This window comes from Ascochyta rabiei, chromosome 4 (genome assembly GCF_004011695.2).
Source record: "Ascochyta rabiei chromosome 4, complete sequence".
Lineage (NCBI taxonomy): Eukaryota > Fungi > Ascomycota > Dothideomycetes > Pleosporales > Didymellaceae > Ascochyta > Ascochyta rabiei.
Window position 1 is genome coordinate 572,788 of NC_082408.1, and position 20,344 is coordinate 593,131.

Consider the following 20,344-nt stretch of genomic DNA (forward strand, 5'->3'; position numbering starts at 1 on the left):
GCAGAAACATCACGCTTGTAAACATTGGTACGTCTGTATTACACCACTCAACAGACCAAAACACCTGCTAATCTACCAGCTGCGCATCATTGCGTTCTTCCGGCGCAATGGTCACCCTCATCGATCTTCTGAGCACGACGTACGCCCCGGTTCAGGCTATGATGTTGCCGTATCTGGGCATTGCGGAAGTTGTGGCCTTAACGCGCACTTGCAAGGGGTTTGGACAGCTGCTGCCTGTGCTGAAGGCGACAGCATGGAACATCGACTACCAGCTCAAGAAGTTCTTTGGTAAACCCAAGGAGTTTCGCTCAGTTCTGGGCCGATGTGAAGGCCTAATCGCTGGAGCTTTTGCCCGTCGGTTTTTCTCACGATTTGACATCACTTGTGATAGCATTGATATGCACGTGAACCACCGAGACGAACTGGTTCGCTATCTGAAAGACGACGGGTACCAGAGCATAGACCAATCCTTAAACTCCTTCTCCAAAACAGGTGCAAAAGGAGAAGACCTCCTTGTCACCTTCGAGTGGAGCGTTCACTCGGTCGTTGGACGCGCGTTTCACAACGCCAAAACAACAGCCGACTTAAACTTCATCTCGTGGAACAAGGCTTATGCTCTCTCGCCTTATAGCACCTTTGTCGAGAGAGAAAGCTTTCTACTTACGTGTTTGGTTGATGAAACTGGAGATCATCTCAAAATGTTGAGTGACGAGGGGCTCAAGACCAAGACTGTTTCTTGGGACCAGCGACGCTTCCAGCATAGAAGGCTCCACGATATTCACATGGGCTTCGATATCACTACAAGACGTCGACGCATCGGTGACAGGTTTTCATGGGTTCTCGGCCTTGATGTGGAAGGCGTGCGGTCGCCATGCACCCCAGATGCAGTCATTGAAACGACCACATTCCGATCGTACGCACCTTGGAAGTATACGCAACCCTGGCAGGTTGCCAACTACGAATTGGACTTTGATGAAAATATTCGTCATCCCATTTTGAAGCATCAGTACATTACCTTAGGGGAAGACACACTCGATGAAGACGGTTCCGTTCAATTCGATGAGTTTGGGGATCGAGAGCGAACGTCACACTATGCTCGCAGATGCGAAGAACTCAAAGACCGGCTCGACGAACTCACCTTGCTTGAACTTACCAAGATTCCCACTGCAGGGCGACCTCCTCAGTTTGCAACTCTTTCAGCAAGCACTTCAGAACTCAAAGAGGCGCACACGACTAGGGGAGGATTCAAGCTACCCGCCACCTGGACTTTCTACGACGACGAGGTCATTGCATTCCTGGAAATGGCCTGGTCAGAACAACAGCTCATAGACGAGCACGAAAAACATAAACTCAGAACAAGGTTTCTCGATAATACTTCTGGATCTGATCAGGCATTGCGCGATTTCTGCGGCCGATGAACGCTCGCAACAAGAATTCAATCATGCAAACGACGGAAACTGGCTCATGAGTAATCCACCCGTGACTCATCTGACAAAAACTGCACACAGGAAGCGCTGTGGAAATTGGCTTGAAAAAGAAGCAGCAGGCTATATCGAGATTGAAAGAGCTGGATACTGGCCCTCGGGGCATTCAAATGCAATTGCCCTGCGCAAGACTAAATTACAGAACGTAGCAGCGTTGAGTAGTACTGAGCTGGTAGCTTTATTTGACGCGATATGAAAGGATTCGGCGTTGCATATTGCTGTCAGGGAACATTTGTGCGTTTTGCTTCTCTTTTCGTCATACAAACTCAACTACATTCTACCTATCCCCACAATTCAATCCATCTCACCCAACTACACCATCAGCCACCTTTGTCGGCTGGTCCACGCTCATATCAGCTGATCCCTATACTCTCAATCCGCGCTGCCACACCCAGCTCGCTCGCTGCGGATTCGAAATCCGGCGGGTGGATCCGCAAACGACTTGCTGATACTTCTCCTGACTTGGGGTTTTGAGACGCTGATCTTGGTTTCAATGAGAACCTGAGTACGCGGCGAAGAAGGTGGACCTGCTCCTCCTCTCATCACGTGAAAAGGTCCAATCGAGCTTGTCAACGGTAAAGTTGACGTAGAGATACATTTGCAGACCAGCACATGTACTTGAGTTGCTATTGAGGCACAGTGCGAGCAGTCAAAGGAGCGGACGAGTTGGTAGATGCGAGCTTGTTAGCGTTTACTGCTGCACTGCTTTAGAATGACTTTTTCAACTTTTAATCAACTGAACGAAGACCGCAAATAGACTGATTCGTTAGTGGCCCTCTTAAGAAAAGTTGTCGACAGGCATGATAAACATCAAGTTCAAACCTCACTCTGCCAAGTTGATCGCGTAAGGTCAACTGTGCTCTCTCCCTCCGTTCTATGGCCCACTCTTGACTCATGGACCTGGATCCCAGCTCTTGACTTCCCATCGCTGATGCCCCGAAGCTCATGTGCCGTACCCGCCGTACTCTGCGCCTCTCCACTCGACAAGCCGCGGACACGCGACGACAGCACCCTCGCGCCGTGCTGAACATGTTGAACCAGCGGCTTCAGCGTCGCCAGATTCGCTGCCACGACCGAGACACCCACCTCGACCGTCGACCACAGCGAGATATCCACCGTCCCGGATAGAGAGTCTGCGGATCTGAAGTTGGAAATGTACGGCATTCGCACCAGCGCTGCTTAGCTGGCAACACACGCCAACCCCAGCAGCGGCGCGATCAGCAACTTGGTCTTGCGCTCGACGTTCAGCTTCCATACTAGCACGCTGAGCAGTACGCCGAACGCAACGTCCGTGGTGGCTGCGATGGCGCCATATAGATACATCATTCCGATTATGACGTCCATGCTGATGCACTTCCCCTGCGCGCCCTGCAGCCTGGTCCAGAAGAAGTCAATGGGGTCGCACTGGAAGAGCGAGAGGATGAAGTAGGTGATGCCTATGAGGACTGCGGATGCGGTGGTGACAATGGTGATGAGGCGGTGTAGTGTTATGATGGACGTGAGGCGCAGGAAGAAGAAGCCAAGAGATAGTTTGGCGAGGGCGATGATTGAGGCGTAGGCAAGGAAGCAGAGCCACCAGCAGCGCATGGCGTGCATCGAGTCGGCGAGCGATATGTCTGCTGTTCGTTGCCCGTGCCGTAGTGGATCCCTGTAAGCAGCGTGATGGTGTACCACATGTGTGTGACCTATTTGTCTATCAGCAAAGGTGTGGAGTATGCGATTGTCGACAGGTGACTTACGAATGCGGCGACTATGAAGCTATCATCTCATCCCCATCTCTTAATGACTCTCAAACGGACATAGCATCGCAGCGCCGTCGTCAAGACACTCAACGCCCCAAGCGCCGCCGTCGTTCCTCGCAGTCTCTCTGGCATTAGGGGACCCATCCTGCTCGATATCAACTGAAGCAAGAATACCTCGTTTCTCAACACAAGGCTCCAGATCCTTAACACCTCCCGACCACAACCCTCCTGCAGTACGAATCACGACAACCCACTATATTGACAGGCAACGACACGGCTCTCGACCTACGCGCTGCCGCGCGAGCTATCCCGTCCTTCCGCTGTCGCTGGACGAGCGCCACCGATGCTGGTTGGACGAGCTAGTGCGGGAGCTGTGGAGGGCCGGAGGGATTGCCGCGACTAATGCACTGATCCACACGCTGATCTCAGTGCCCAATAAACCCAAATACAATGTTACCTATCTCCTTGAACAGGAAGTTATCGGCGTGTCTTGGGCTGTAGAATCCAGGAGATATTTCGGGTGTTTTGGCGCTCTTGGACTTTGATGACTGGCATTGCTGCTGGAATATGTTTCTGCTGAGCATCAGTCTGTGTACAGGGTTACCATAACAATGTCGCTGCATTGTTCGTCACCTCGTGCCATTGTGCCAGAACCATCCTAATCGTCACGTTTTGCGCAAGCCACACGCTTTGGGTTCTGGAAGATCTGCGCGGGCCTAGTCTGTAGAAGACAGATACTCAAGCACCCTTACGAGTCATCTTCAAGCTCGCAGACCGCTTCCCCGTTCTTTGCAGTGCTGATGCATGGTGCTGTTTAAAATCTCTCTGACGATTCCTTTTGGGTCGTCGTATCCGAGGTGTCTGGCAAGCACCCTATAGCACGCTTCGTGGAACGGAAAGATGAGATCGCCAATGCTGAACTTCACAGCGGCATAACCAATCATACTCGTCCGCTCTTATGTTAGTGGGATTGTTTCCAGTCTTCCTAATTCCGAAACAACCATAGTCGTTGTACCCCATGCCGGAAACAAAACCCTTTGTGACGCCGGCGTTGTAGCCAAGAGTCCTACACTGTTTGAGCCATATAGTGTCATTCAGGGTCACTAATCTTGCGTCCTATGATGTCTCTTCATCTTCTTCATACATACAGCGGTCTTGTCTCGTGCCATAGTGGAGACTAGAGTCTGCAAAATTATCGGATGTGGCGTCGTCATTATCGTGGTTGCGGCCATAAGCGATGGCTCCGGTAGTTTCTATGTCGGTGCCTCCCTTGGACATTTGTGTGGTGGCATCGACATCGATAACTCCAACCCCATCCCTAAAATTGCCGATTTCGAGCCTCCGTTTCAACAATCCGCCCTTCTTCTCCAGCAATGATATCTCCTTCCTCGCCAGTGCATCGGTTGTGTTATTGCCTGCTCTTACTTGTTGGGACCCTAGGGGTCCTTGGCAGAGCGCCGAGCAGCTGTCCCGGAAGTAGTCGATTGAACTCCTCGTGATAAGTGAATCTAGATGAATGAGAATGGAAGTAGAGCCTCAAGCGGAGAACAGACGGTGAAGAGAGATGGAAGGGGAGATGAAACCAAACAGTGTGGCGCCCTTTGCATGGATTTGGGTGTACGAAGTGTGTAAATGAAGCATGTTGAGATCTTTTCTGCGCTCATTACCTTGGGCATTCTACCTAACTGTACGTAAACTTTTGTTGAAAGCAAGAAATCGCAGACTCCAGATGTGTCGCTTTGGGCTTGTATGCAGTCGCTGTCGGATTTCAAAGAAGCATGTAGCGGTCAAGACAAAGTGCATGTTGAGAAGCATGTATGGCAGCTTCGCATGGGGGTCTGCAGTGTCGTCGTGCTCTTGTTGTAGGGTCTGTTCAATACTGGACAGCCTGCTGTTGAGGGTAAGCTGCAGTCCCAATAAACGCTTGATTATAACATGCCGTAGAAACAAAAAACGACCAAGCCCATATTGACAAAATCTACGAATGCGCGTCGTGGAACTCGTCCTCCTCATGTGTCTCACTGTCCTTTCGCCTCAGCTTATCGTCTCGTGTTGGTTCGGACGCTGGGTTGGAGTGCAAGAGTTTGCTTGGTGGGTTTGTTTCGGTTGTCTGACTTTGCGCAGGTGGTGGTGGGTATGCCGAGTCGGCCTGGTAGGGGCTGAAGCTGATGGGCTCATAACCGTTGCTTGTTTCTGCTTGCGGTGCTGACTTGTTCAGGTCTACACCCGCGAGCTGCTGCTGCACCTGCTGCACCTGTGGTTCCTGTTGCACAGGCTCTCGCGTCGGTTGTTGCTGCTGTTGTGGCGGCAGAGCAGCGGTTTCTGCATGTACGGGCTGTTGCTCAACTACGGGTTGCTGGTGTGCCGGAGCCTGCTGAACGCTGTTGTTCCTCTGGGGAATGCTGAACTGCTTATCCGGCTTCTGGCCTGGTAGAATGCTGTGGATCTGGAGAATTTGCTTCACCTGCTCTTCTGGTGTCTGGCCGTCACTATTTTCGTCAGCATCTTGTTATATAAAGACAGAGGGGCCATAACTCACATCCTTGAGTTGAGGATCCAATCGAGATCCTCTTCTCCTTCTTCGGGTCCACCCGGCCCACCTTTGACAGCGCGGAAAAGCTGAGGGTGCCAATCGATGTTATCGTTGTTTCTCGCCGCCGTTTCCTCTCTTTGCCTGTCCTCAATCTTGGCTTTCGCAGTGGTGGCGGTCTCTTGGTCTCTGCGCTTTACAGCCTCGGTGACGTCATGCCAAAGTCGCTGTGACTCGCGCTCGTCCTGCTCTTCCAGTGGTCGTGCTTTCGGTGGGGTGTGCCGTGTTTTCAAGGCATCAAAGAAGAGCTCCTTCTTGCCAGTCTACGTCGTGTTAGCCAATTACGAGTCAAATCCCGAGTATCACGTACCGTCAAGTCCTTGATGTACATATCCTCATTCCATGAACCCGACAGCTCGAAAAGGTTCTTGCCCGACTTATCCTTGATATACCCACCAATGGCATTGTAGCCACCGCTGAAGTAGCCCTTCGTTTTGAACTCGATATCTGCCACCATGCCGGTCTCAGGACATCGCACATAGGCGTGGTCTCCCAGCTCATATTTCATGGTGCCGAACAGTATCCCGCGTACGTAGATATTCGGCTGTGTGACGAAGCTGGGGCTGTTAGCTACTGTGACCGGACTGGTCTGGTGACCACCTACAAGCGCTCGCCCGTGTTCAAAAACCTCAGCACAGCAATGCCCTCCATCATACTCGCCGCGGAGTTGCCAAGAAACTTACTTCTTGGCTTCAGTGTGCCATCAATCCGAATGTTGTGCTCGGGCGCCATGAAGAAGTAGCTGGACTTTGGCGGGTGATGCGACGTCTGCTCGGAAATGTAGTAGCCTTTGGTGCCGTCAGGGTAGTCCCAGTAGCCAGTGAAGATTTCGCCGAGGATGGGATTGAGTGGCTTCTTGACGCCCCTGCCATACTATCAGTTACTGCCTTTCGCCAAGTTTGGAGGATTGAGGGTCGCATACGGCGGTTTGATGTGCCACCCGCTGAGGTAGAACTTGGTCACTGCTACGAAGCGCTGGACAGGATCGTCAATCTTGGTCAGCGGAAGGAGCGTCTCGGGGTGGGCCATGAAGCTGTGCGGCTGTCAGCACCCATGTGAACCGCAGTGACAGCAGAACCGCTCATCTTACTTTGTGATACGCTCCAGCATCGACCGTGGCTCGAGGATGAAGGTAGGCAGCGTGACTCGACTCAGGTCGGCTCCGGGGCGCAGTTGTGATATGATGTGCGAGAGCACTGCGATGCAATGTCATGTCAGCCAGCTATTCTTGCGTGTGCTGCTCTTCCCAGGCGCTGTTCTGACGTACTGCTGCCCTGCTCTGCGTCGACGACCGTCTCGTCCTCTCTCGTAACTTGATCGCCCCGTGATTCGTCGACGGAGGATCGCGCGCTGCCTGCGTGTTCGCGAGAGTCACAAGTTAGCCTTTATGTTTTCCCACAAGCAGATCCTGAAGATCCGTATAGCTGGTGCAAAGGCAGTGACGCACCTGTCAGCGAGTTCTTGCGCCGGTGGACTCCTGGTAGATGCGGCATGGTGGGCACACCGAATGCTGGGCGTTGCTATGGAATACGATAGGCTTCGGATTCGCAGAGATTCGACAGGCGTGGAGGTAGACGGCCGAGCAGCCGGTGAGGTACAAACAAGTCTTGCAGCTGTGACGCGGTTCGTGATGACGATGGCGCTGCTAGACAAAAATTAGTGACCCCGCAGTATTGGTTGTTTGCTGGACAGCTTGACAACAACAACAATAACACAGAGGAGCCACGTCAGGACGATATAAACGGCGACTCTGGGCAGCGTGAGGCAGGTTCTGAAGAAGATTCGAGATACCTCCTGTACTCGAGCGCCAGCTACTAATCAGCGATCCGTCACGAGGCGGTGCCCGGAATCAGAGGCAGGGTTCTGGCATCACCCGCCCCGCGCCATGCCGGGCGTTCGTACAAGCAGCCCGCATGGCGTACGCAATACTCTGCCCAACGACAAGACTCGGAACACACACGCCCTCTGGTCCGACAGGCCTGACTGCAGGTGCAAATGATCCTTTTTATTCATGCTTAGCCTGCGTCTGTGCAAGCTCCTTAATCCTCTGTATCTGCGCATCATCCCTTCCAATGACCTTGACACCAGCCTCTTCATAGCCTCTGTAGACTTCCTCCATTGATGACGGATCGACTGCCTTGGTAGCCTCACCAACCACCCACGTCTGGAAGCCGTTCTTCTGCGCATCGAGCGCTGTAAACCGCACGCAGTAGTCGGCCGCCAGACCCACCACGTAGACGTCCGTGATGCCTGCCTTGCGCAGCCTGTCTGCCAGGCCACTCTGAGCGCATGGACTGGGAAACGGGTCTGCAAATGCCGAGTACATCTCCACGCGCTTGTCCTGACCCTTCTCTACAATGCAATCCACGCGGTTGACATGGAGCTCTGGCAGCAGCTCTGCGCCCTTGGTACCTTGCACACAGTGGTCAGGCCACAGCTGTGTCTCATGCGTCTCATCGGAGTTGAGTGGGTTCTTGATGGTGATTTTGGACACAAAGGGCTGGTTGTTGGGCGCAGGGTGGTTCGAGGCGAAGGAGATGTGGTCCTGGGGATGGAAGTCTTTGGTTGCGACTCGCAGGGCAAAGGGAAAGGCCAACAGCTCGTTGATAGCAGGCACAATGTCGCGACCACCTGTGACTGCCAGTGCGCCGTTCTGCTCGATTAGCATGGCGCTTGCAGCGTTCACAATCATCTTCGGTCTACTCACTGGAGGACAGAAGTCTTCCTGCACGTCTACGACTACCAGTGCCGGCTTAAACGACATGGTGTCTTTGCTTGGTGGATGTCAGTGTAAGTGTGTGTGTGAGTGGAGAGGCTTTGGTGGCTATCTATGACAGCTGCATCAGGTAGTAGTGAGAGCGTAGATGATGTGACGACGTGGTGGTTAGCAGGCATCACCAACACGCCTAAGAGACGCCAGCAAGGGCATGAAGACACGACTCCAAGATGGCCTGTACAGGGCAGATACCAGGTCAGGCACCGGAAATGCAGCTCCAGCGAGTGGTGGGCGCGGTGCAGGGCTGAAGGCCGACAGGCGGGCGACGAGCACGACCCGCAATGCCAAGCTCGAGCTCTTCGATCATGCGAGTCCAACGTCAATTCCACGCTCCTCCCCAAGCTCGACCGCCGACCGCCCACGCCCACCTCTCCACTCCACCCCAATTGCTCGCGCCATGTTCCTCCAGCGCTCTGCCATTGCCGCCGCCAGGCGCGCGGCCCCCGCCGCCCTCGCCCGCCGCACCTTCACCACCACCTTTGTGCGCCGTAGGGACCCCCCCAGCAGCCGTCGTACGACGAACCATTGACTCGATTGCAGGCGACGCCAAACCCGAGGCCACCCACGAGAAGGAGGCTGGCCACTCCGCCAACGCCCCCAGCGTCCTCGAGGGCTTCAAGAAGCTCGAGCGTACGTGACGCGCCCACCAGCTTTTCCCGCTGCCAGCCCTCCCCCCACGGAGCTGCCACACGCATCATCGCAGGCCCCATTGCTGATGCGCACCACAGACATCAAGAGCACCGAGGACCTGCTCCCCCCCGGTGCCCAGCCCGGTACCGTCCCCACCGACGCCGAGCAGTCGACCGGTCTCGAGCGTCTCGAGATTCTCGGAAAGATGCAGGGCGTCGACATCTTCGACATGAGGCCCCTTGACGCCAGCCGTCTCGGTATGTCCTGGAAATCAGCCTGACGGCAGGACGACGACTGACCAGAACAGGCACCCCAGAGGACCCCATCGTCGTCAACTCTGCCGGTAACGAGCAGTACGTCGGTTGCACCGGCTATCCCGTCGACTCCCACGGCGTACTGTGGATCACCGTAAGACACTGCAAACAGCACTGCTAGAAGCCGGGCATGACTAACGCGCCACAGCTCACCCGCGACGAGCCCCAGTCCCGCTGCATGGAGTGCGGATCCACCTACAAGATGCACTACGTCGGCCCTGCCGAGGACCCCCACTCGCACGACCACGGCCACGACCACCACGGTGCGCCTCTCCCTCTTAGTTTGAGCCAGGGGCAATTGACTGACGGTGCCACAGAAAACCCCTACCCCAGGCCGAAGAACATGGCCGACTTCCTCAAGCCCGAGTACCTGCACGTCTAAGCTTGGATTCATTCGATAGAGTTGGCCCTTGTATCTATACGGTCCATGTAGCATAGCTGGTGTGGGAAGGTGATTCTAGACACTGAAAATCTCTTTTGTCTTGACTGTGTCCCATGCTTGCTATGTTCTGTTCGACGTCACACGTCCTACTTCCTTTCCACCGAGGCAGCTAAGAAGGTCCCCCTTCACGACCCCTTCAGTGCAATCGCGCCCAGCACCACACTCTCCAAATCCCCTCTATCGTCTTTCATCCCCTTGCTCCCCCCCTTTGCACACGCAATCTTATACACCTTCTTCACCCTATGCACTTCCGCAAACTGTCCCAATCCCTCCCCCAGCTCCCCAACCTGCACGCTCTCCCCCTCGACCACTTGTCCCAAGTGCGCCGCCACGCTGTCCCGCGTCACGCGCTCATCTGCGCTCCCGTCGGCGCGAAGCGGCAGCTTGACGCAGACCAACGACGTGGTGTCGGGAGCGATGCCGAAGGTCTTGTAGGATGCGCCGATGTTGTTGTTGGGCGAGAGGCGGAAGACGAGCTCGCTGTGTGGAGTGCGGGTTTTTTGCGTGTGCGTTGCGAAGGCGTGCAGCGCGTGGAAGGTGGCGGTTAGGAGGTGCAGAGGGGTGAGGATCTGGAAGGGTTAGTGGGTGGGGTGAGATTGTGAAGGGAGCTGTGCGTCAAGTGAAGTGGAGATGAGGGCAGAGTATAGTCCGAGTCTAGGCTGGGTTGGGGAGGTGTCATTTGGGGGGGGGGGGGGGGGGGCTTGAATGATGCTAGACTGCTGGATGCTTACGCAAGCAGTCCAATACATTCATTAGGCAGTGGCATGCACGGATGAGGTGCTTCCGGTGGTACTGCAGTGCCAAGATGGGATATCTAAGGACAGTGTGACTTAGAACCGCCGCCCAATTCTGATCCGTGCAAGACATGGATGTGATGATTGTAGATCACAGCCGCGTGATGCCCACAATCGTCCAACAGCGAGCTGGCAACGTTGATCCAAGGCGCACGCCAGGTAGATAGAATTCAAAGTTTGCCGGATAAGATCAATAGGGCGGACACCAGCCAAGAAACAGGGCGAGATACTGTGGTATAAAGTATCCAAGGTCCAAGGAGATGAAACAAGTACGAGGAGAAAGTGTGACGAGACGTGCGCGTGCGGACTCACCATGGCAGCATCGAGAAATGCATAGTCGAACGCTGGATTGGCCGCCAGCAGCTGGCTCCTCAGAAAGTCGGCGTTCTTGACGTCTTTGAACAGGGCAACTTGCACGGGGTAGGCCTCGTAATGCGGCAGCGTAAAGGTGCGTACAGCAGCCATGGTACCAGATGCGGGCTGGTGTGCAGCGTGAAGTCTCGCTGGGTCGTAGTCCTAACTCTTTTCCTAGTTTGCGCGATGCCGATTCCACTCCGTCTCTTTCTGTGCCTTAGTTCTGGCGGGAGGTGGTGCTCAGCGTTGAGGTGGCCCTAGTTGCCGAGATGCACCGTGGGTCGAGAAGCGTGTCGATCAGGGTGCTGGCCTTTTGGACGAGTGTTGATCGAGCCGGCCGCTTTGGGCTGAAGCGGGGTGTAGTTCAACTGCATGTGGCTTGGCAAGGCCTCGTTAGGAATGCTGCGGCATCGGGGCCAGGTGCCGCCGGTGCATGCAGCGAATCAAGAACAAGGCGACCGGCGATCCGAAGCCAAGGTGCACGCTTGCCGGCATGTCAAAGATGAAGCGCTGACTGGTGTTGGTGCTCCAAGGCTCGCAGAAAGCGTCGGCCGGGCGTCGAGTGGCGCATGGACTGCAGACCGTGGACTGCAATCACGGGAGTTGATCTGCGTGTCCCTTCGCCGGGCAGCTCATGCTTCTTCGTCGACCCTGGGAAAACACGCAGTCTCTCAGTTTCTTCCCGCTACCGTGGTGGCCAGACAGACACACGCTCTTCTCTCTCAGGGCAGTTGTTCACACAGTCGGTGTATAGACGAGGTCATGACTTTATGCGTCTCGTAACCACACACGGGCCAGTCAGCATCCGCGTTGCTCGCGCGTGAGGCGCATTCGGAAGATACCGCACTCGCATCCATCATGGCATCTGGAGCGAAGCGCATGTCTGACGACGATGCAACGCTCGCCAACACTAGCAAGATCCAGCGCATTGAGCACGGCATTCCGCAGACAACGAGCCTGCACCTGCGCCTAGCCAACAGCAGCAGCAGCAACAGCAACAGCCAAAGTAACAGCCAAAGTAACAGCCAAAGTCAAAGCCAAAGCAACAGCAACAACAACAACAGCAACAACAACAACAACAACAACAACAACAACAACAACAACAACAACAACAACAACAACAACAACAGCAACAGCAATAGCAACAGCAACAGCAACAACAATAGCAACAGCAACAGCAACAGCAACAGCAACAGCAACAGCAACAGCAACAGCAACAGCAACAGCAACAGCAACAACAACGGCGACTTCTCAGGCTCGGTCAAGCGGAGGCTCGCCGACTCGAAGCGGACGGGGCAGGCGTGCGACCGATGTAAGGTGCGTTCAACTTCCGCCCAGTGGCAGTGTGCGCTCGCAGTGGCGCGGAGGGCGCCGTCATGTCTGCGCGACAGGCTCGGCAGCGATGCGCACCGTCAACGCTGCCATCTGATGGCCATGTTGCGCGCGCGCGTCGCATTCTGGCAGACCGAGGCTCAGGCCCACCGCGACTGCGAATGCGATTGCGAGCACCACCACCACCGCCACCACTCATGCTGACCCTTTCTAGGTTCGCAAGATCCGCTGCGATGGCCGTCCTGAAGGCTGCACGCCCTGCGAGCAGAACCGCACGCAATGCCGCACCACCGACCGCATCACCGGCAAAGCCACCGTGCGCGGCCATGCAGAAGCCATGGAGAGCGAGAACGCGTACCTGCGCGCCCACCTCGCTGACCTGCAGGCACAGCTGAAGGAACTGGGTGTTGAGCCGCGTTCACCGCCCACCTACCCCAACATGCCATGGCCGTCGTCTGCTTCACCTGGCGACGCTTCAGACTGGGCGCACACCCAACGACGGCCGAGCGCATCTCCCAAGCCTGGCTATGCCCCTGCTGGCGACAGGACCGACTCTCGCTTGCTGCCGCAGTTCAAGTACGGCTCCATTGGCGATAACTACCTTGGCGTGGCCTCCGGGGACTCGTTGCTCAGTCACATAAGGGGGACCTCGCTCTCCGTTTTTGGCACTGAAATCGACATCACAGACTTTGTGGAGGAGGGCAACGAGTACCTGAACTCACCCTTCTCATACCAAACGCTATTGTGTATTTGTGTTGGTAGGCAGCACGTCGAGCCTGCGATACTGCCACCGTATGAGGCTCTCAAGGAATGGGCGACATGGTACCTGCGCTCGCTGAACCCCTACACCATGCTTGTCCACAAACCTGCCTTTATGGATCTAATATGGAGATTCGGCAAAGACCCCAACTTCACACCCACACCGCCCGAGATGGTCATGGTCCACATGATGCTGGCAACCATAAAGTACCAGATAGCAGCACGCAATAGCCAGCAAAGCTCGCTCATGGACGAGTCACACGCGCACTACCTGTATGCTTGCAGCTTCTACAAGGACCTCCTCCTTGGACAACACGAGCTTGCAGAAGTCCAAGCCCTGGCCATGATCTGTCACCACCTTCGCAACTTCCCCAAGCCCGGCGCTGCGTGGATCATGACGTCTCTTACCTACCTACTGGCGCTGGAGCGCGGTCTGCATCGATCGGTGAAGAACTGGTCAGACGTAGCATCGAAACTGAGTAAGCTCGAAATCGAGATGAGAAAGCGCATCTTCTGGACCATGAACGCCTTGCAGGTAAACCTCGCTGGGAAACTGGGTAGGCCTATGCTGACCAGCAACGATGACATCGACGTCGAATTTCCCGAGCCGATGAACGACTGCTTGCCGGGCGAGGAGGCGAAACTGAGCCCGTTCCACCAATGTTCGTTCCAAGTGGGCATACAGATTGCAAAGTACACCGTCTGGGAATTGGATCTTTACAAGACCATCTACGCCATACGGTACACACCACGCTCGTATGTGGAGTCTTTGAAACGACTCGAAGCCGGCATTCAGCAGTGGAAAGAGGAGCTACCTTATGAGCTACGAGACTCGTCTCGTGCTCTGCAAGACGACCGCATTTTCGCACTGTACCTTGAGTACTGGTTTCAGGAGTATCAGCTCTTGCTCCATCACCCTGCAGTGTGCAGGTCTGTCGACCCAACAATACTTTCATCCAACTTGGACAAATGCATGGAGGCATCGGAGAAGATGCTGCACAACTGCACCGAGATGATGCACAAGAAGAGTCTGGACATTGTCTGGATCAATACTGTGGTATACATCGCTGCTATCTTCACTACCTTGTTCATCTCGTCCATGCGGAAAGAGCATCTCTCGCCTGTCAATATGACAAGGCTGAAGGGAGACATGAGTATATGGATCAACATACTTGGCGAGTGCAGTCAACTATCGGGTGAGTGAGAGCAAATGATCAGAGCTGAAGAGCACGCTAACGTCCGGCATAGGCACAGAAGACAAGATGAAGAAAGCGATATCCAAGATTGTAGATCAAGCGTTGGACAACATAAACGAGAACATTGTCAAACGGACTGCGACTGAGTCATTGGCTCGAGTGGCCTTGCACACAAAGCAACAGCCCAATCCTCCACCCGCCGTATACGATGCGAGCGGCTATAATGAGCAGCAATACACTGCGAGTGCCGTTGGTCCGACAGATCCAACGCTTGCCCAAGGGTCCGGGTATCCCAACCTTTCGGACGGCGGTAATATCGCCATGCCCTACAGTCTTGGCGCCCAGATGCCCGTTGGTCAGCACAACCATGCATATGATCAGCAACCGTACATCAAAGTCGACGAAGAGAGCAGCATAAACCCTTCCCATACCGCGGCTTTGGCTGCTGCAGCAGATGGCAACACATCACAAGCCCCGAACAACGCCTACGTATACACACAATCCCTCCCACAGGTCACCAACAGCCACCAACCGACATATGTTGCGAACAATTACAGTCCCCAGGACTGGCGGCAGTGGACACAGACTTATATGCAACAACAAATAGGCGCGCCAGGCGAGTACCTCAACACGGCGACCACACTCATGGCCTTGGGTGGACGGGACGGTGCGACTGGGCACGGGCAAGACGGCCATGCGCATGCTGACCAATCGCATCTGGGGCATTTCCACTGGCCTGGCGTAGCGTTCCCCGGAGCGGCGAATGGGGCTCCACATCATTAGCAGGGCGCACGAGGAACACTGTTGGCGTTGTACAGCACGAAACGAAACGGCGATATGGAAAGCCGCTGGGATCATCATTGGAATACTATATGCAATGAATGTTGTACAGCATCCTGTGGGGAGGTACCGTGCATGCAGCCTCACGAAAATGCACGAGAACGAGCGCATGTAGGATCAGTCTACTACGGTATGGTCTCGGGCGAAAATAGATTGAGTCCCATGGTCAGTTCGGTGGGTCTCGTGCAGAAGCGCCTATCAATATTTATGACGAGCACGCACGGATGCTGTTGCAGATGATAAAGAGAGAAGATGTCTGCTAATTGGTCCACATTGCACAGGCCATGAGACTCTACTTTCGTCGGAGACCACAGTAGAAAGAAAGATTCGTACTACGAATTTCGTAGTGTGGCAAAGCGGGAATTTAAAATCACCGAACTGCGTCAATCTACCACCAACGCCAGCACCAAAGAGGAAGGCACGAGACTGGCTTGGCAGGGCCGATTGTGCGAATGGAAGGCAGACGATACACATCAAGCTTTGTGTGGAGCGGCGGCTCCGTACCTTCCTCTCTGGTTGCAAGCTTGGTGATGCTTGAACGTTGCTGTTGGCTGATGATGGCGCAGGTGCAGATCCTTGTCCGCGGCATAGTCGCGCTCGAGGTGAACGATCTCGCTCGCTGCGGTAATCTGGTGCGCCTCTCCAGGAGTATATATGGGCTGATGTGCTACCATGATGCGGTTGACTGCGCTTCTCTTCTGTTGTCCTAAGAGCCACCGCGTCCGGTTAATGGTCAAGCAAGGTAAGAAGTATCGACGACCAAGTCGACTACTCATCTGATCGTCCCAGCTTCCTGACGTCTCGGCGTCCACATTGTCAACATGAGGGCCTCCACACTTGCCTTTGCGCTGTTTCAAGGCGCCAATGCTTTCAACGCGGCCAAGTTGCGCGACTTTAACTTGCTCGCGGACATGGGTCTCAACGCCGACGGCTCGGCCATGGATGAGGTGTCTGCCAACTCCTTCATCAAGAGGCTCCGCGTCGGCACCCTGAAAAACGCCGCTACCGACCTAACTGTCAGGCAAGCTGCTCCCGAGACCATCAGCGCTGAGTACGTTTCCTTGAAGCTGGATCACTTTGGCAAGAGCAAGGACACCTACAACAACCGCTTCTGGGTTGCAGAATCCGGGTACAAGGCCGGAGGCCCGGTCTTCATCTACGATGTGGGTGAGACAGATGCTTCGAAGAGCTGGCAGTTCTGGTTGCAGAACGAGACGAGCTTCTTCAAGCAGATTGTTGACCAATTCGGTGGTATTGGAGTTGTCTGGGAGCACCGCTTTTGTTAGTTCATCTTACCTTTATCTTGACTTGCGTTGCTAACATGTCATACAGATGGCAACTCGACACCTGCACCGATCAATCTTGACACTCCGGCGGAGACTTTCAAGTACCTCACAACTGAGCAGTCGCTTGCCGATGTGGACCAGTTCGCCAAGCAGTTCAAGAGAAAGAACATCAACGCCACCTTGACTCCTGACAAGACCCCGTGGATCTTCATCGGTGGCTCGTACCCGGCTATGCGCGCCGCTTTCCTTCGCGACAAGTACCCCGACACCATCTACGCCGGGTACGCTTCCTCTGCACCTGTTCAATCGAGCCTTGACCAGTCCTTTTACTTTGAGCCTATCTATCGCGGTATGAACAAGTACGGATTCGGCAACTGCACTCAGGACATCAAGGCCGCCATCAAGTACATTGACCACACCTTCGACACCGATCGCTCTGCGGCTGCCAAGCTCAAGGAGCAGTTCTTCGGCAAGGGCGCCGCTTCCAACTCTCACGCCACCTTCGCCGATGCCCTGACCACTATCTTCTACCTGTGGCAGTCATATGGTGTGGATGGCGGTACTGGAAGTCTCCGCAGCTTCTGTGACTACATCGAGACCGACCCCAAGACCAACACAACCGCTCCTGCTGAGGGCTGGGCGAAGTCCAAGGGCGCAAAGTCCGTGGTCGACAGGTGGGCGAGCTGGGAGATCTTCACCCTCGTCGTCAACAGCTATCTGGAGACGGAATGCTCCGGAAAGCAGAACGTCACTGGCACCTGCGATCTCAACAAGCGTTTCACTGTCCCTGCCTCCATCAGCTGGGCATGGCAGTACTGCACGCAGTGGGGTTTCTTCCAGTCTGCAAACCTCGGTCCCAACCAGATCGTCTCCAAGTACAACTCGCTCGAGCACCAGCGCGACATCTGCCACCGCCAGTTCCCCAACGCCCCGCGCTCGCTGCTGCCCGACTGGCCCGAGACCGACCGCACCAACCGCGTCTTCGGCGGCTGGGACATTCGCCCAAGCAACGTGTACTGGTCCGGCGGCGAGTTCGACCCTTGGCGCACGCTGTCGCCTCTCAGCTCCGAGTCTTTCGCGCCCAGGGTCAACGCCTTCACCGACGCGCCCAAGTGCGGTGTCGAGACGAGCAAGGAGGATATCTTCGGCTACACAATGGCCGACGCGCAGCACGGCTACGACTTCAGGACATACTTCCCCGGAGGCGCTATTAGCAGGAAGTACTTCACTGATGCGTTGAGTCAGTGGTTGAAGTGCTATAAGCCCAAGGGCGGGTACGGAGGTGGCTACAAGTGGCGTGCATAGGGCGTTGCTGTTGCTGAGATGTGGAAGGAGAGGAATCGAATGAATTCCACGGGCTTTGGGTATTAGCGCCATCGTTACCGCTATTGATAGATGAGAACAAAGATTTCAGTCTACATTGTCAACTTGGTTACCTTGTTTCCTGGGTTCACTCGACAGCGACGAGCTCGGTGCCGCCCCGCGTGTGAGACTGACCTGGCGCTTATGAACTCGCCCGCAGTGTCCGTCGTGTGCCTTCCCGGGGAAAGGTGGAGTGCGATACATGGCCATCTCCCTGTTCTTTCCCAGGGGTGCGCTGGCTATGCAGCTTCTCGCGCGACATGAAGCGGAGGCTGCTTCGATATCTGATTGCTTGGGCCTTGCTCGCTCATATGGATAAGGAAGGGGATATCGAGATCCTTGCGGTGTTGGACATGGTTGGTTGGTGAGTGAGGGTCTGTCTGGCCCGCGATGGATTGCATGGACTCCCGACGTCCAGGAAATGCGAATGCATGCATTGGAGGGGTTTAGATGATCGGTTTTTCCGTGACAGATAGCTGTTTCCGTTAATAAGTCAGCAGGGTGGCGTAAGACTAGTTAGGGGGCCCTACTAGACAGTCTGTTCTAAGTTAGATAAGATAAAAACAACGCTACCCTCTTAGCGTGTAAATATAAGTTTATAACAAACTTAGGGTAAACTTATAGGGTAAACTAGATTTTTTGCTGTAAGCTAATTAGTTACTAGAGTTAAAAGATAGGTAACCTACTAGGTTTACAAACCTATAGCTAACAGCTTAACCCTAGCACCCTTTTATAGGTGGCTAAGCAGGCTTCTAAAATTAAGGCCTCTGCCGCAGAAGTAGCTGTTATTAACCCCTAGTTGCTATTGCTAGTAACACTGTCTTATCTGCCTATATTGTTATTAATAGCTGTTAACTATAACATCTTATTAGCCTTAACTTCTATCTACCTTATTATTAAATAAGTCCTTAAAGCTAAGTGTTATATTATAGTAGTATTGTTAAACTAGCTGTATAGAAGTAGCAGTGTACTACCTAATAATAGTAGACCTAAGGATAGTTAAGGTAGAACTTAACCTAAGTATATAAGTTTACTAGAAAAGTAAGTACTTATAGAGATAGCTGCAATATCTTATATATAGAAGTTACACCTATAGAGTAAAGGTAACTTTTATTAATTTATGTAGAGGATGTTTATAAAGGATAATTATAATATATTAGAGATAGTAATAATAAAGTTTTTTAACACTATAATAGGTAACTAAGACGCTAAGATTAAAGTAGATAATACGTCTAGCAAAGAGATAAGATACAGCAGCTACTAGGAGCACCTAAATATTCTAAGAAAGTAGTTAGCTTATATTGTTGCTAAGGTAAAGTTAAACGTTAGTAAGTATAAAAAGAGAGAGACACTACAGCAGACTGCTAAGTAGAAGGCTAAGGTAGAGTTAGTAAAGACTTACTCTAATAAACTAAGTAAGGCTATTAACGTAGAGGATAGCAGCAACAATAGTTAGACTAACTAAGACACTAAGCGCTTATAGTTAGTTACTTATAGTAGCACTTCTTAGTTAAATTATAGCTTATTAATGCTAAATAGTGCTAGAAAGAAGTTTAAGCAGAAAGCTAAGGTGTCTGCTAAAGCTGTTAGTAAGTCTATTAAAACCTTAGCCTAAGTAACTAAAGCTGGTGCCTTTAAGATAGCTGCTGCTGTAGCTACCTTAGGTAGGGGAGCTAACCTCTAGAGCTTTGTTAAATAGAGTTAAACTAAGACTAAGATGCGCTTTAAGGCGCTAGAGAAGAATATTAACAAGTAGTTAAAGCAGTAGAGTTAGACAATATAGTAGATAAATACTAGTATTACTAATATTATAGTGTTATTATAGTAGTTAAGGTAGGGTTATTAAGGCGTATAGGTGGCTATAAGGGAGTTTTAATACTTTTATAAATGCTATTACTACTCTATTACTAACTTTAAGCTGCTGTATAGGCTTTATACTAATTTAGTAATGCTTTACCTAATTAGGAAGGTAGTAAGAGATTACAGCGCCTAGGTTTTACTGCCCTACACTAAGCCTTACTTTTTTAGGGTAATTATAGAGATTCTACTACCTAGATTCTTTAGTGTTTTAGTAGGCTAGCTATATAAAATACTAATAATTTTACTACCTATTAACTTTTTAGTTACTATATATATAAATTTAATAGTTATTACTTACGCGCAGTAAGTAATGCAGAGTTTTCTGCTAATCTTATTAATAAGATTATTTTTTACTGTTATAAACATAACTATATAGCTAGGCACAGCTACCTAAAACTATTAATCCCTAGTGTTACTGTTTAACTTAAATCTTCTACTTAAATACTCCTCTAACAACAGCGTGGCTATATTAAAGGCCTAAGAGATCTAATTCCTGCCTCTTATATAAGTCTAGTAGTTTTATAGAAATATAAAGACTAGTATATACAACCTAACTAGTAATAGGCCTATTACTATTAAGGTA

At 52.7% G+C, this 20,344-nt stretch overlaps 8 protein-coding genes across 8 annotated transcripts, besides 7 other annotated features; 4 read left to right on the forward strand and 4 right to left on the reverse strand.

Moving 5' to 3' along the window:
- Positions 1 to 107: 107 nt before the first annotated feature.
- Positions 108 to 1,418, forward strand: EKO05_0002608 (uncharacterized protein; the record flags this gene model as incomplete). Its single annotated transcript, XM_038945092.1, has 1 exon — positions 108 to 1,418. The coding sequence occupies one exon, from the start codon at positions 108 to 110 to the stop codon at positions 1,416 to 1,418; it is 1,311 nt and encodes a 436-aa protein (XP_038801203.1).
- Positions 1,419 to 2,663: 1,245 nt separating this feature from the next.
- On the reverse strand, positions 2,664 to 3,071 carry EKO05_0002609 (uncharacterized protein; the record flags this gene model as incomplete). Its single annotated transcript, XM_059635951.1, has 1 exon — positions 2,664 to 3,071. One exon carries the CDS (start codon positions 3,069 to 3,071, stop codon positions 2,664 to 2,666), a length of 408 nt encoding a protein of 135 aa, XP_059491934.1.
- A 2,133-nt stretch (positions 3,072 to 5,204) lies between these two features.
- Positions 5,205 to 7,309, reverse strand: EKO05_0002610 (Oxysterol-binding protein OBPa; the record flags this gene model as incomplete). Its single annotated transcript, XM_038938180.2, has 8 exons — positions 5,205 to 5,715; positions 5,766 to 6,079; positions 6,127 to 6,373; positions 6,421 to 6,681; positions 6,739 to 6,849; positions 6,907 to 7,012; positions 7,084 to 7,170; positions 7,264 to 7,309. 8 exons carry the CDS (start codon positions 7,307 to 7,309, stop codon positions 5,205 to 5,207), a joined length of 1,683 nt encoding a protein of 560 aa, XP_038801204.2.
- Positions 7,310 to 7,821: 512 nt separating this feature from the next.
- Positions 7,822 to 8,580, reverse strand: EKO05_0002611 (Nicotinamidase; the record flags this gene model as incomplete). Its single annotated transcript, XM_038945093.1, has 1 exon — positions 7,822 to 8,580. The coding sequence occupies one exon, from the start codon at positions 8,578 to 8,580 to the stop codon at positions 7,822 to 7,824; it is 759 nt and encodes a 252-aa protein (XP_038801205.1).
- Positions 8,581 to 8,743: 163 nt separating this feature from the next.
- Positions 8,744 to 9,918, forward strand: EKO05_0002612 (Cytochrome c oxidase subunit 4; the record flags this gene model as incomplete). The annotated part of the gene is made up of 6 exons (XM_038937862.1): positions 8,744 to 9,080; positions 9,133 to 9,222; positions 9,321 to 9,479; positions 9,530 to 9,630; positions 9,685 to 9,799; positions 9,854 to 9,918. 6 exons carry the CDS (start codon positions 8,744 to 8,746, stop codon positions 9,916 to 9,918), a joined length of 867 nt encoding a protein of 288 aa, XP_038801206.1.
- Positions 8,917 to 8,973: a tandem repeat.
- Positions 9,014 to 9,055: a tandem repeat.
- Positions 9,919 to 10,103: 185 nt separating the features above from the next.
- Positions 10,104 to 11,237, reverse strand: EKO05_0002613 (uncharacterized protein; the record flags this gene model as incomplete). The annotated part of the gene is made up of 2 exons (XM_038938026.1): positions 10,104 to 10,547; positions 11,085 to 11,237. 2 exons carry the CDS (start codon positions 11,235 to 11,237, stop codon positions 10,104 to 10,106), a joined length of 597 nt encoding a protein of 198 aa, XP_038801207.1.
- Positions 10,660 to 10,678: a tandem repeat.
- Positions 11,238 to 11,984: 747 nt separating the features above from the next.
- On the forward strand, positions 11,985 to 15,196 carry EKO05_0002614 (uncharacterized protein; the record flags this gene model as incomplete). Its single annotated transcript, XM_038938135.1, has 3 exons — positions 11,985 to 12,443; positions 12,673 to 14,413; positions 14,466 to 15,196. The coding sequence occupies 3 exons, from the start codon at positions 11,985 to 11,987 to the stop codon at positions 15,194 to 15,196; spliced, it is 2,931 nt and encodes a 976-aa protein (XP_038801208.1).
- Positions 12,107 to 12,368: a tandem repeat.
- Positions 12,633 to 12,653: a tandem repeat.
- Positions 15,197 to 15,384: 188 nt separating the features above from the next.
- Positions 15,385 to 15,567: a dispersed repeat.
- Positions 15,568 to 16,074: 507 nt separating this feature from the next.
- EKO05_0002615 (uncharacterized protein) lies at positions 16,075 to 17,844 on the forward strand (the record flags this gene model as incomplete). Its single annotated transcript, XM_038938020.1, has 2 exons — positions 16,075 to 16,534; positions 16,586 to 17,844. The coding sequence occupies 2 exons, from the start codon at positions 16,075 to 16,077 to the stop codon at positions 17,842 to 17,844; spliced, it is 1,719 nt and encodes a 572-aa protein (XP_038801209.1).
- Positions 17,845 to 18,338: 494 nt separating this feature from the next.
- Positions 18,339 to 20,344: part of a dispersed repeat that runs on past the window's edge.